General features: G+C 45.3%; 1 protein-coding gene across 3 annotated transcripts in view; it reads right to left on the reverse strand.

Annotated features, from left to right (window-relative positions):
- The window catches only part of mbd5 (methyl-CpG binding domain protein 5), a 25509-nt gene continuing 10240 nt past the window's right edge, over positions 1-15269 (reverse strand). The window contains exons 3-11 of one of the 3 annotated variants that reach the window (XR_003464286.1): positions 15042-15144; positions 13319-13490; positions 10583-12991; positions 6370-6590; positions 5161-6285; positions 4581-4654; positions 4055-4130; positions 3814-3963; positions 1-102 (exon numbers count right to left, since the gene is read on the reverse strand). Coding sequence is in view for 1 of the 3 variants with exons in the window: in XM_027291794.1 (XP_027147595.1) it covers positions 3901-3963; positions 4055-4130; positions 4581-4654; positions 5161-6285; positions 6370-6590; positions 10583-12991; positions 13319-13490; positions 15042-15144 (4243 nt within the window). In the remaining 2 variants the exon portion in view is untranslated. Of the gene's footprint in view, positions 103-377; positions 3964-4054; positions 4131-4580; positions 4655-5160; positions 6286-6369; positions 6591-10582; positions 12992-13318; positions 13491-15041; positions 15145-15269 lie in introns of those variants that run through there. The other 2 variants (XR_003464287.1, XM_027291794.1) reach the window with 2 other exon arrangements.

A 15269-nucleotide genomic window follows, 5' to 3' on the forward strand; every position in this document is an offset into this window, starting at 1 on the left:
CAACTTCGAAATGTTTTAATCATGACAAGTGGGCAGTGACTTTACCTCCTGATGAAGACCATGTGATGTAAGCGAGAGCTCTGGAACAGCTAGTAAATAGACCTGGAGATGATCAGGGAGAAAGAGTGTTTTGTGAGTAAAAGTTCTGCCACGTTTAGGCATAAATTCATGCTTGAATGACATAATATAGTCATTATCTGTCTGTACAGTAATTTGTTCATTAAATAAATGTGTGTTTGTGTATTTTTCCTCTGTTAAAAGTGTGCTCTCCTATCTGAGCACTAGATGTCAGTGTGCAAACACTTTAATTTAAAATAATTAATATAAATCAGGAAGAAGGAAGAAACGGGGAGCAGAAATACACGTTACACACCAGATTATTCAAGTAAGAGTGACCATGTTTTTAATATCTTAAACATCTGTGCAACATTGTTCAAAATGTTACATCACTGCATGACCTGTAATGTTTCACAATATTTACAAAAAATGCTGCTTACATCAAACCATTAAAAAAAAAAAGTCCAAACAATCTCAAAATAATGGACTCTGACAAACTATCCCTAGCCCACATTAATGCAAAAAAGAAAAATAAACAAGAGCAATCAAGTGCACATCATACTTCACGCAAGTCTATTTTTTGTAAAGTATATATTAGTGAGAAAATATATACTTAATTACAAGTTGAAAAAAATCAAATACTGACAACGAAAGGGTGGAAAAGAGAAATGAGATTCAAAAGAGCAGAAAACAAACACCAAAATAAAAGAGGAAAAATAAAATAAAAATCACTCACACCTCAACACACACACACAATCACAGGCGAGGAGGAGGAAAATAAAATAAAAAATAGACTGCACAGACCACCTCAAACACAAAAAATGCTTTGAACTCTTGACCACAAATAACATGAAACTGATATAACAGATCCATAACACATGGGTTCCCAACGTGAGACCGGGTTCCTGCATGTCATTGCACAAAAAACAGGAAGGGGGATAAAGGGGAAGGGGGGAAGGCAGAATGAACTTTACCGAAAGAGTGTTCTCGACACCGAACGTCACATTTTGAAAAACGGCCGGAGGATTTCCTCGCCACGGATTTACAGTAAAAAGTCAACTTTGAGGTTCCTTGAAAGTGTGTGCACTGAAAAACGGGGACATTTCTTCCAACAAGTTCTTAAGGGTTTCCAGGATGTGTAATATTTACCTTTAAATACTGATATTTTTCAGTGCTTTTTCCAAAATGTCCTCCAGTTTTTCTGTGCGCACACGGCAAATAAAGAAAAAAAAAAGAAACGTTTTGTAATAAGTACAGTACAACTTAAAGTTTAAAGGTTCTCAAAAGTGTGTACACGTGAAGATGAAATTGTTTACTTGGCTGTGACTCATGGAGTTTGACGTAAAAGGGTGGATACGTTTTAATAACGGCGTTTACAGAAAGAAAATCTCTTTATAAAGTCGTGTCATTCTGATTGAAAAGTCATTTGCGGCATTTTTAAGTTTAGATTTAGTCTGGGTGTAACAGCTGTGTGTAAAAAAACAAAACAAAACACAAACAGGTAAAGCTACAAATAAATTACTACTTCATGGCTCTTAGGTTAGGACATGATGAAGATGAGCACGTCAGTGGAGAGTATTTGTAACTAATTACAGTCCCAAGTGTGTACGAAACAATGAAGAGATGCAGTGTTTGTGAGCTGTTGATCGTTGCCGTCGATTGGTATATTGCACTTGATAATTCTGTAGTGATTTCAGGTCGTCGGTCAGTCAGTTGGTTTTTTGATCTGGAGGAGCAGCTGTGTGAGTTGATCCAGAGTTTTCCAATAGTGTGCATCATCGTTAAGACTCATCAAGTGATGATTTCGATAGCTAGTAGTGTTAAACCGCTCGTCTGCCTTCTCGGATGTGCATATTCATAAATAGTATGGTCTCGTCGGCAGACGTCATGACGTTTTCTCTCCTTTTAACGAAGAAATCCATGACACATTGTGTAACAAAAAGAGATCAGAAAACCTCACTGTAAAAAAAAGAAAGAGTGTTATCTGTAATGCTCACTTCTTAAATGAACATGACCTTTGTAATGGACTCTGAATACATATCTATTCACTGTTAAAAAAACAAACATACATATACACATATAAGGCTTGAGTTCTCAACTCTTGGTAGTATTATTGCCATCTAGCATATTTGTAAAGCTTAAAATAAATATGGAGTACTGTACATAAATAATTTACATCAATAAGCAAAAAAACAAAAAACAAAACACAAGGCCCCTAAAATGAGAGAAATGCTTCCACCGCTCGAGTTAGTGTTCCTCATGATAATCTAGACTCTGCCTCTGAGGTTGGTTACTCTACCTAAAGCTATCGTTGTGGCAAGAAACGACTACAGTCATGGAGAGAGAAAAGAAACTGTACAAACGAGCATGAGAACATAATCACAACAACCAAATGACAAAATTCGTCGATGCAGCCTGTGACTCGTGGTTGTAGTTGAAGGAAAAATCCACCCCAGAAAATCTTAGTGGTGATTTTATGTCGCGTTCAGGGTCCACTTCTTCTGACTTACAGAGCAGTTTGTAAACACAAATGGTGCTTATCATAAAACCAGTAACAAAAAGGATAAAAGTGATAGGATTTTTGAGGAATCAATCAATTATTTGGTCAATTAAAAGCTAAAAAAAAAAACAGGCAAGGTAGAGCCCAGATTTGGTAATTTTTCATGCACCTTGCCAAACTTTTAAGGTTTTTTAACAGAGAAAGCTGCTTCATCCTTGTTTTTCAGAAACTGCACCCAGTGAACGAATTATTTCTGTCGCTTGACTAACTCATGAGGGCGCTGGACACTGCTTCGACACAAAATCACAGCTCAAAGTGCCTCAAGGTGGATTTTTCCTTCTTGAATCGGCAGGTAACCAACTTCCTTTTGTCTGTCTGCCAGTCACAAAGATTGGTAAACCCCCAAAAAAAACAAAGACAGAAAGAAATAAACCACCTGCCAACCGGAGCTGGTGGAGCAGATGAAGATTTACCAACATTCGTCCGGCCGCTCGCTCGCTCGCTCGTCATTTCCCCGCCTTACTCCGGGGGGAGAACGTTGAACACTTTCTGCTGGTAAAGTTCATTCTGTATTGTTTTTTTCGTCTTTTTTGTTAGTTTGTTTCCCCAATACTAATGAACACTTGAACTGGTTTGTAATGGAGAACTCATATACTCATGCCTGTTCCACTGCTGTTCCCTTACAAAATAAAACAAAACGAACAAACAAACAAAAAACAAACAAAAAAACAGCACGTCTTACAGTTCGTCATATAAAAGCTTTAGGCTGTATTCTTATTTATCCTATGCATGCGGTTCGTATGCAACCGCACTTCTGAATAGAAACCAAGACATTGGTACACTTCTGCTTTGTTTTTGTACAATAAAAGATAAAATGTGCATTAGGTATGCTTGTACATGACATTGTACAATATTTACATACAATTCTTAATAGCATGAAATTTCAGGATTATCTATATACATATTGAAAATGTATCAGAAATATTTGGACTGTCTATTTTTCTTAAATATGTAAGGTAATGCTTGTAGCTTTTTTTGTTTGTTTTACTATCTTATACTAGAAAAAAATAGTTAATTCAGTGAGCTGTAGACAAATTGCAACCGTTTTTGACGTTTTTCTCTGTTTTTTTCTCTTTTTTCCATCTTCTACAGTTAAAACTGTATTGGTGATTGGATTTTCCAGCACCTTCTGTGGTCAGTCATTTAAGTCAAGTTGATATATCATGGATGTACCACTGAAAGTCCATGTGTAGCACCTGTTAGAGAGCTCAGATCGCATCAAGGCTGAACGGACGAAGTCTCCGAAAGGCTTTGAGGACGTTCTTGGGCCGACACATTCAATGTTATCTGGATATCTTCCTCCTCTTAGGCTTGGGGAGCTTCACCTGACGATCCCTCGATGGGATCTGATGGCGGACAGACACAGACATCATCATGCTGACGACAGGTAGATTAAAAGTAATGCTTTTCTTCATCTCTCTCGGGGTTAATACTCACTGTGCCCGACATCTTATCCAGCTCACTCATGGCCTCGTGGATAGCAGCTTCCAAGTGATTATTCAGTTTCACCGGTCTGTTGGACGACATTTACATTTTTAATTATTTACACAGAAGCACACAGACACACAGCGAGCCAAGACACCATGTTAACCACTAGGTGTCAATGCTAACCTTGATAAACTTCAAACATCATTGAACTGATCTGATCACTGTGGTACTGGTGGTAATGTTTAGTATGTTTCTGTGTCACTAAAACATGTATGTCATAAACTCGCTTGACCTCTCACATGCTGTAATTGAATATTTCTACATACTGGTGTTGGAATTAAATAAATTGTTCTGACTGGAAAGCTGAGACTCTTGTTCATGTCAGAGTAATTTTCAGAAGAAAATTTTGGAGGGATTGTTTTTTGTTTTGTCTGATTCGTCAAAAATGTTTCAATCCACCAAATCTGTCCAACAGTCTATCCTACTCATCTCTTTATTTACTAAAAACAACAATAAGTTCGTCGGGTTTACTTACTTCAGGCCTCTTTTGGCGGCTCGGTCAAGTGCCTCTAAGTCGTGAGTTAGTGTTTTTAGTTTCTCTGGCTCTACCTGGATGGAGACAAGAGAAAACATTTGAGTACACTGAGGACTGTTTGCTAACAGACCACCAAACGGCAGAAAATTGTGGCGAATTTGTTGTACTGTCTACCAGTTTATTTGGCAGTCACCAGTCGGTGGACCTCGTCTATTCTGAAACGCTGATTTGGCAGGTAAAGTGGCGTTAAGTGTTTGGAGCGTTTTGAATCCATCTGTCATTATGGACAGCGGACAAAAATGCTTGTTTCCTTGTGACTTTTCAGTGTTGCAATAGGTTTCCATCTGGGGAAACTTGGTTGCAGTCAAATACAACTTATTCTGTCATCTTGACTTTCTGGCGATCGTCCATCTTACACTGGAAAAATAAGACAATTCACTTTATAAAACTTTTACGGGGAACATTGCTGGCTTTTGTCAGTCTGCAGTAGCAGCCACTGAAAACACTGCAGTCCTATCTATTCTGAAACTTCATGTTGGCCGGTAAAATGATGACAGGTGGTCACAGACGGGTGTCTCACCTTGGCCTGCTCTCGCAGCTGCATAGCAGCGCTGTGCACTTGTTCGTCCCCGGCCAGCTTGGCAGGCCAGGGTGGAAAGCCCTTCAGCTGGCCCCAGACCAGCTCTCCCATGTTGAAGGTCCTGGACCGGTAGTGTAGCAGCTCTGAGGAGGGCGAGTCCGGCTGCCGCAGGTCCTCCTCGCTGCTCAGGCTCTTTGTGTCCGAGGGGCTGGGCGCCATACCATTGAAGTGGCCGTTGTAGTGGCTGTAGTCTTTGGCTGTGGCCAGAGGTCCTTCCAGGCTAGTGGAGGAGCTGGGTGACTGGTCGTCCCCCGTCAGCTCTTGCCGTGGAGGGCCGAGGACTTCTCCGTAACCCCGGGTGTTGAAATGGGGGGTGACGCCGTTGATGTGGGCGCAACGCTCCACCGTTTGCTCCAGACGCTCCTTGTAGTTAGCTGGTGTCCGACTACAGTTGTTGAAGCGATAGCCATCATCGAGAAAGGCCTTTTCGTGGGCCATGGCCAGGCCATGGTCGTTGGACCCCTCTGTGGGGCAGGGTGGGGCAGGTGCCAGGCTGGCGGGTCGCTCCATGCAGGGACTACTCCTTACTTGTGTAGAGCACTCCAGAAACTCCTCGCCACCCCAGGCACTGTTGTTGCTGTGAGTGTCAAAGCCTCCTCCGTGCTGCGTCTCCCCGTCCCACTGCCCCCGTGGAGTCCCACGTCCAGGAGAACGGAAGTAGTCGTTGGCATCGTGGTTGTCTGGCGTGCTTTTCCCTGGATCCATGTTCTTCTGACCTCGTCCCAGCCTCACCTGCCTCGGCCTGGCCTGCTGTGTTAACGCCTCCCCTTCCTGGTGCCCGTGCAGGACTGTGCTAACTGCTTTCGGGAGGTTGACGGGGTCTCCTATGGAGGCAGTGAAGGCACTCATGGCACTGAGGGCAGGCACCGGACTCGCCTGTGTGGTCCCGCTCACGGTGGTGGTTATGGTAACATGCATGCCCTTGCTGGCAGCGTCTACCACTGCTCTGTAGATGGCGTCCACCGACTCTGGGCCTCCGCCAGGGCCCCTGTCAGAACCTGATGGAAGCCCCTCGCCTTGGGGCTGTTGCCCCTCCCCGAACTGTGGGTGCGACAACATCCCCTGCTGTGGACACAACAGCAAGGTCACAACATGACGAAGAAGTTGTTTATGATCTGAAATGCCACAGAGATCAGAACATTATCCCACCTGGTAGTTCTGGTAGAGGCAGGCCATGGAGCCAGGGTTAGTGTTGTTGCTGTCTGTGTAGGGTGCGTTGTCAGAGAAGTGCTGCTGTCCCTGGTAGCCTGGGTGGGAGGACACCCCCTGCTGCATGCCCTGGTGGACCTGCTGCTGGTACAGCTGACCTCCGCCGGTGGTGACGTGTGGCTGCAGGCCGCCCATACCACAGACGAGGGATGAGGGGTTTCCTGCATAAGGACATACAATGTGTGTCAGGTGGATGTCAGAGCAGCACCTCTGTAGCTTTAGCTGACAGTAGAGAAGGAAAAGAATGATGGAGTTCAAATCGTACAATGTTCCCTCGGTCTCAAAGTTTCAATGAATATTAGAATATTTCTTAAACTGTGTTTCCCAATAAGCACACATTTAAAGGCTAGGTGTGTTGGATTTGGCATCTAATGGTGCTGCCCCTACCAATCGCCCACCTGTACGAGGTGTGAAGAAGTGTTATCTAGCGTCTAGCGTCAGTGTTTGGTTGTTCTTGGCTATAGAAACACGGTGGACTCATTCTAAGGTTACCAGAACATAATTGTTATGGTAATTGTTTCGTTTCAATTCACGATTTTTCAAACAACAGACACGAAAATATCACAAAACCTTGTTGTGTGGAAGACGATCTATTTGGGTGGGCAGCCCAAATAGATTCAATTTAAATCCCCAAGTGTGAATATTATGAAATTGTAACTTTCAGAAAATAATGCAACTACTACTTTCTCAGCTGGTGCCATTGTACCACACAATACTCATCTCTGTAGAGCACTTCACCTTTTCAAATTTACTGCGCACGCTCAGGAAATGAATGTCAAAACTGGGCGAGTTGTTTCTCAGCAGACTTCCACAATAGAAAAATTTAAAAAAAGTTGCATGTTAACGATCTGTTGCACTTAAAACTAACAGACGGACACGTTGCCAAATGCGTGGTACAGACAGACTTGTTAGCAAAGTGTACAAGGACGGAACATGTACAACGTATATCAAGGCCACAGATGTATCAATGAATGAAGAGAAGGCCCGGCAGCAATGTTATGCAGACAAAGCCGACGCAAATACCAAATCTCCGAGGCCTAACACTGTGTTTTGTGTGTGTGTGTGTGTGTGTGTGGACTAGTGGCGACTGGAGCAGCTGGTGCGATGCTACGTAGCTGAAGGGCAGCTGTGTGTGCTCTCCATTTTTTTCTCCTCTTTTCTTTCTTCCTCTCTGTCTCTCTCTCTCTCTCTCTGCTCTCTAACGCTGAGAGCCACGACTCGGCCAACCCCCTCCCCCCTTTCCTCCCCACACACACATCCTCCACTAATGCTATGATATAGTGACGGCTGTTGCCGGGGGAGGTTGCCATGGGAACCGAGTGATGATTGGTGGTGCTGTCCATTGCCAGGAAGCTTGTTGGGGGAGTGGATAGGGGGGGGGTTACGAGGGTCGGTGGTGTGATTTTAGCCTGCTGGGGGATTGTTGGTGGCGTGGGGGGGCGGTCAGCTGGGTGGCAGGAGGTCTTGGGGGGTTTACAATGAACTTTGGGGGTATTTGTCAATGGCGAGAGTGTGTATGGGAAGGGGGGAGCGCACTAGCTGTCTAGAAACAGATGGTTAGAGGCTAATGCTAAAAAGCCACTGACTAGGCCACTTTCAAAGTGCTTTCAGTGCTCTTAAGATCCCTAACATGTCTTCCAAATTAGCTTCAAGTATGGGAAAATCTACAGAGCCACTCAGAGGCACAACATCTGCCATTTGGTGACAGAATATTCTTTTATCCCAAGAGCCCGTGAGTGCTTATGTGCTTTAGCCACCAGCATCCCGAGACAGTGGAAGGACTTCTCTGAGGAGCTGTGGTGAGTAAATTCACCGTATTAGTCATCTGTGACATTATCATTGCTTTCTTTATTTATTGGAATAAAAACAGATGAACCACTAGAGGCACCGCAGAGCAGCGTTTTGATTAAAACTCACTCGGAAATCACCAAAAACGAACCAACATGCATGAGAACATTTTTTCTAATTGCTGTAATGCAAGATGACAAGCCAGCAATGAGGTAAGAAATGTACTCAACATGTTTGGCTTATATACTAACAAAATACTGACCGTAAACATAAACAAAAAGACAGAAAAATAGATATAACCCTAAACAGCCATAAGCAACAGGAGGAGGCAACAGGTTGGAGTTTTTATGGTGCTCCATATGGTGATGAGTCACATATGCCTGCATGTTGGTTCAGTTATCATGAGAAATATAACACGGCCAAAGCTACAAACAGCTTCAGCCACAAGGAAGTAAACAGGTAACCAGCGTCAATCCAAAGGCCGATGATGTACTTGCTTTTTAACCTTGTGTTCACATACTTTGTGCGTTATTGGAGGATTCCCACACAGGAGAGTCCACAGAGACCATTAACAACTTCCGGATTTAAAGAAATAAATATGGTGACTAACGGAGTGTCAATGCTTTGATTGGCAGGTGGGCGCCATTACAGATGGCTTGTTTGAGCAGCAGGGCGTCATTCGGCTGCCGACGAGCAACATTTTTGTGCTTTTGAGCTTCAAAGTGTCTCTTAAGAAACCTGTGGGTGACGTCACGGATACACCGTCCATTCTTTATACCGTCAGTGAGTCCAGAGTCACATTCTCACTTTTTATTCATATCAATAATTTAAGCTGATCAAACTTTGTATTGCTGAAACAAAACCTTGCTGTTATTTCTATGTGTCCATACACACCTATATTAAACATTAAGATAATGTCTCTGATGAGTCAGATACTCAGGATCGAGGCCAAAACACAACTACATGCTTCAAATATGCAGATTAAAATGACATATCACAATTGTAAATGTCAAAACTGCAACTCTTAACAACTGTTTTCCTCCCGTCCCCGCAGGATGCTGACAAACATCATAGGCTACCTCCTGACCTACACGGGACCACCTGAATTTCAATGACTTGACGAAGGAAAAATACAGAATAACGAAGCACCTGGTGATAAGAACAGGTGGCCTGCAGCAGACCTTGGTGATATCTCCATTAAAAACCATATGAAGACACACAACACGCACAATGAATACATAAACTCATAGTCTGGTCTCACAGCAGGCAAGAAAGGGGGGGGTAAAAAAACAAGATCTGGGCCTTTTCAGTGCTTTAAAAACAAACGTGAACATGAACGCGCCGACACACACACACACACACACACACAAAATAAAAACATACAGTCACACACAAAGTCATTCACATGCACACAAATAAACAGAAACACACACACTGTAATACACAAGTAGTCATAGACATGCACACACAGTCATTCAAACACACACAGGCCTAAACCCTCATCAAAGGCTTCACTCTGGTCTCTATTCAGGGTCTATCGTTACTATAGCGACCAGCTAGCTGGGAGAAGCTCTTTAGAGCGCCCTATCTGGGCTGCTTCTCTTAAAGCGTGATCCAGATCCCATTTCCATCTTCTTACACCATTGACTGATGCTAGCATACAAATAAAACAAAGAGAAACACTGGCTGACTGACAATTAGCCGAGCTTCCAAAGATGAGGGGCCTGCTCATTAGCTCGGAGATACTGGAGGAGCCCGACTGTCTAGGCTCGGAGCCTATCACCTAAATCCTTTGGTTTTAGTTTGCTCATAACCATAGAAACCACATCTTCATCCAACCATTAGCTTATCACAAGGAAGGGAAGGGGGATATATGCGCTCATTAACTGAGCGTGGTATCAACACCATCATCCAGACAGAGGGAGGTCGGTTTGGACCAAGGTTGTCCAGTGTGTGTGCTGTCTGTTGCTATGAAATGTCACCAAATAATCATTATTTTTAGAAGTTTTATAAATGGAAAAGGTGGGATTATTAAAGTAGCTGCTGAGCACTTGTAATCATTAATGATCGGAGGAGCTTTTAGCATTTTATTTATACTTTTATTGCCATTTAATCAATTGATAATTAAGGGAATAAGATGCCTCTAATCACTGTCATGCTCATGATTAGCAATAACCTTTCCCTAGATTAAATGATAACATATTGGCTCCATTGTATTGTTTTACAAAATAAATGCCTCAAATTGAAATATATAGGTTAACTATTAAAAATTAGTAAACAGAAATCGGCGCTATAAAATGATTCGAAGGCTTGGTTGTGGTATTTTTGTTAGTCATACAGTTGCTGAGCGGAGTTGAGGTCTCACCTGTATCAGCGATGGTCTGTGTACAGCTTCCATCACCACCTCCATGTGGCATCACCACCAAGTTAGTCCGCCCCATACCGTGAAGGAGGTTCTGCTGCGAGGGGTGGGGGCCAGGATGGGACAGTGGTGGAGGGTTAGTGTTGGGGCGTCCCAGCGGCATGCCGTCAGGACCCACCGGTCCACCTCCTCCTGGCCCCATGGGCCCACAGTTACTCATAGAGGAGGCCTGCATCTGGGCCATCATATCAGGGAACTGGCCTGGACGAGAGCCCAGATGGCCCCCAGAGGTGTCCATGGTCTGGCAGTGCTGCATGGCATCTCCTGGACCGCGCAGTCTCTGCTGAGCTAGGAGGCTCTGCTGTGGGCCACCAGTGACCATACCTGTGCTGTCGTTGTAGTGCAGCTGTGCAGCTCCTTGCGGACCGGGCCCTTGGCCGGGGCTAAGACCTGGGCGATGGCTGTTCCCGGCCAGGTTGTGGGAGCTCTGGCAGCTCATGGACTGAAGGAGCTGAGCCATGGATGTGTTTGGGGGAAGGTTTCCAAGTCGGCCCACTTTTCGCAGTTGCTCAGTGGCGCTTGGTCCTGGCATGTGGGGTCCTCCCATGCCTCGTTTGTTAAGCATGTTGTAGACCATGTTGTTACTGTTGTCGTGGTTTACAGTGGTGCTGCCTGACGACTGCCTCCGTTTGCGCATGGGGTCCCTCTGCTGGGCCATGAGCTTGTCTCTAAGAGCCGCCCGACCGCTCTGGCCCTCAGGAGTGTTGAGCAGCATGGTGGAGTTTGGCGGGAGCATTGGGTTTAAAGTGCTGTGTCCTTCCATGCCTCGAGGGCCGCCCATAGAGCCAGGGTGCCCGCCACCTCCGCCGTTACCTCCTCCACCTGTCCCCATGCCTGCCATACCAACACCACCACCAGCCATGCCAGCAGTGCTGTTGCCAGCAGCGCTGAGTTTGTTTTGATTTGCTAGCTGTGCTTTGGCTGCGGCTGACAAGAGACTGCTGGCGGGGAAGGAAGCTGCATTCTGTTGGTTGAGGATCTGATTGAGGGGCATGCCCAGGAGTCCTGGGTGGCCCTTCTGGGAAGCGCTGGGGGTTGCCAGAGAAGAAGATGACGAGGAGGAAGAGGTGGGTGAGTACATGGGGTTGCTGTGCTGCTGGGTGCCAATTGAGTTCCCCATCCCGGGCAGCAGTTGGGAGTCTTTGTACTGGTGGAGTGGGTCATTTTTGTTGGTGGAGGGGCTGGAGGGCATGGCTGGCCTGGGAGAACCCATAGCCGACCTGGGGGAACGAGGTGGGACCTTCATGGTGCCACATGGGGCCTGGTGCCCCGAGGGCATTGCAAAGTTCCCGTGGTCAGAGGAGGTGGAGGAAGAGCGTGAGCGATGAGGGGAGGCCTCCATTCTCCCGAGGGCAGGCCCGGCCATGTGGACAGGGGAAGTGACAGGGGAGGGGGACATTGAGGAAGCCGGACCACCCTGTTGAGTCCTTTGAACATGGCCGCCATGCCCCACAGGCCCAGGCTTCACTGTGGGTAAAGGTAAGTTGCTTGGCAAGGGAACAATGGCGGGAGGGGGTATGTTTACATTCATCATTGGTACCTGAGAGTGGATGTTAGGCTGGAAGTTGGAGGGGTTTTGGGCATTGGTGGGGGGCTGGCTGACTGGCTTGTTGGGGATGGGGTCCAGGATGCCTAAGGGGTCTTTTTCAGAGGTCAACTGCCTTTTCTGAAGGGCACAGGATGGTGGTATGGATGAAGCAGGTGGTACGGGATGCACTGGGGGCTGTGTTTTATGATGAAATGCTGCACGAGGCATATCCATACCAGGGGGGAAGTTCCCCCGGGGCATGTTCATGTTCATGACAGGGCTTTTGGCAGTGGCCGTCGGGGAGAGGGGCGTGCTAGTCCTCCCTGTCATGGCGCAGGATGGCTGGCTCACGGGGGAGCCATGGAGCAATACACTGGGTGGGGAAAGAGGCGTCCTAGTGTTCCCGTGGATGGAGGCTGAACCGGGACTGCCGGCTCCTGGAAACCCACAAGGATTGGTCCTTGGAAAGCCCTCAGGGCTGCCTAGAGTGTCTGCACTGGGAGACTGTGAGCCATCTCCATACAGCTTAGCACTGGAGGGAGGTGGACTCAGCATGCCTCCATACCCAACCCGGTAAGGGGATTTGGGGCCCGGCTCCCCACTGCCAAGCCTCTGTGGCCTGGGGTACCCAGAGTAGAGCTCTGGTTGCTGGGCTCCACCCATCTCCTGGGGTGGATACAGCCTTTGCTGCTGCTGTCCGACTGCCATCATCATCTTGAAAGGATTCTTGCAGTCTGGGCCAGCAGCATTGGGCAGGCCATCATGGGGTTTAGTCCTTATTGCTCGTTGAGTGTTGGAATGCGCAGTGACCACAGATGATGTACCTTAAGGCCAAAAACACATTTGAGTTACATCAGTACTAACAAAGTATTAGGCAGGGCAGGAAAGTCATTGTTATCTGCGGGGCACAGTGGGTGGTGAGATAAACTAGTTAAAAATCAGTATTTAACTGACCAACTAAACCAAAAACAATCCAAACTTTGCATTTCTGAAAACCAAAATCAGCCAAATTTCACCAACACTTGACTGGTTGCTGGCATTTCTTTCAGAAGGGACACATACTAACTTACCACAGATATGAGGACTAAAAACCTCTGGACATTATATGTTGATTTTTTAGTTCAAATAATTGGATTTGTATGTACTCGTACCTCCCCCTGGGCTGGTGAGCGTCAGAGGTGGGTGTGTCTCCATGCTCTTGTGCAGTGTGGCCACAGCCAGAAGCTTCCTCTTGTGAATGCAGAGTTTGGTGACGTCTTCATCTGCTTTCACGTCCTCCGCCGTCCTCTGCTTGACAGCTGCCCCTGGGTCGAAGTTGAACACCTGATGAAAAACACAGGTGATTTGAACAGACCCACAACTTAAAAACTCAAAATCTTTAATTATATATGAAGATACCTGTTTAGATGGTAAAATGTTGAGAGAGACAATTTAATGGGGATGTTTCAGTACAAATGTTTTGGGTTTGTGGCGTGTACATCTGCTTTATCAAAACATGAATAATAGAGCAGAGAAGTCAACATTTCTCCCCAGATGAGACGATATCAGCCTGATAATGGCCTGATCCGACAGACGTTGTGTGTTGGGGACAAATTTAGCTTCAAGAAAGATAATCGTCTGGATTACCCGATGTAATGTGATACACAGGACGCCTCAGACATTTGTATTTGTTTGGACCTTCACAGAGATCAGCCGAAGTGATCAGCTTGAAATCATATAATACATGCTGAGCGTGTGGAACAGGAGTGGAGGAAGTGATTTTATGGTGGTTTGAGAGCTTTCTTTGGACGTTTTTATAAAAATTTCCATTGTGAAAAGGGGTCACAATTCATTCAAACTGGCATTAATTCAAGCTGACCACGGCCACCGTGCTGTGTGAAGGACAAAACTTTATTTTTTTACAGCCACCTCTCAAGCTGACGGTTGACTTTTTGATACTCAAAAGACCATCTCAACAAAAACAAAAGCATCACTTTAACAAAAGCCTGTCAGAAGTTGTTTTCACCTTGGGTTTGACTAGTGACACACCATTTCCTCCTCACAGACGTGTTTACTTCCTCCTCATTCCTCCCTCTATCCTTTTTCCCTCCTTCCCTCCGAGCTGCAGTAACGAATGTCAAACAAGTAATGTGTCCTATCTTGAGGCCGGGACACACGTTGAGAGCTGATTGTGTCTGCTCTGAATTAAAATATCACGCAGTCTGAAGAGGCATTTAGCTCGCACTCAATCTCAGTGACTCGCAGCAACTCGGTAATAAGTGGAAAACTTTCCAAGCAATAACCAAATGGAACAAACAGTTAAATGGCATTTAATTCCTTTAAAAGTAATTAATAAAGCTTAAAATTGTATGAGGCTTAATGGAATGTCAAATTAATTGTTTCCCCATTTGTCTTCACTTAAATGGATCAATCAAACATACGGCATTGATTAAAACAAGACAACGAGTAGCTATGCATTCCTAAAGAAACAGGAAATCTTCAAGTGTTACACTTCACTTCAACCTGTGTCTCCAAACAGCAGGGACGGGATAAGATGCATGATTCCCCAAACTAAACCAAAATCCTGCTTGACGTCATCTGCTGCTGCACGCTTGAAATAACATTTGGTCCACATCTTTTTCCTCAGCTGATAAATACAGCTTGTTATAAAAGTGATCACCAACATCGACATTTCTAGTGCAGACACACCACCTGCCAATGCTCGGACTGACTGACAGTTTTTAAATCCCGTGTTTTAGCTCCAATTTTTTGGACAACGTTGTTTTAATTTCATCTGTAGACTGGAACTTCAATATTCTGGAGCTCGGTTAAGAGGCAGCTGTGAAATCTCTGCTGCGTTTTTAAATGAATCAGGACCAAAAAAATAAAAATTACCTTGTGGAGGATGAGTGGGCACTCCAGGCCGCATTTGCAGGTTCCATCTGTCAGCAGGTAGGTCTTCACCTGCTCCAAGCTGGACAGCAACGAGCCGCTGGGACTGCAGACAGAAAACAACAACGTTAGAGGAGAGACTTCAACTCCAGAGCACAAATCCTCCTTTATATGTGATATTACATGTTGCAGCACTCATTTGAAACGGCACATCATTCAATATTCCTCGAC

Source organism: Larimichthys crocea, chromosome XIX, assembly GCF_000972845.2.
Source record: "Larimichthys crocea isolate SSNF chromosome XIX, L_crocea_2.0, whole genome shotgun sequence".
Classification (NCBI taxonomy): Eukaryota; Metazoa; Chordata; class Actinopteri; family Sciaenidae; genus Larimichthys; species Larimichthys crocea.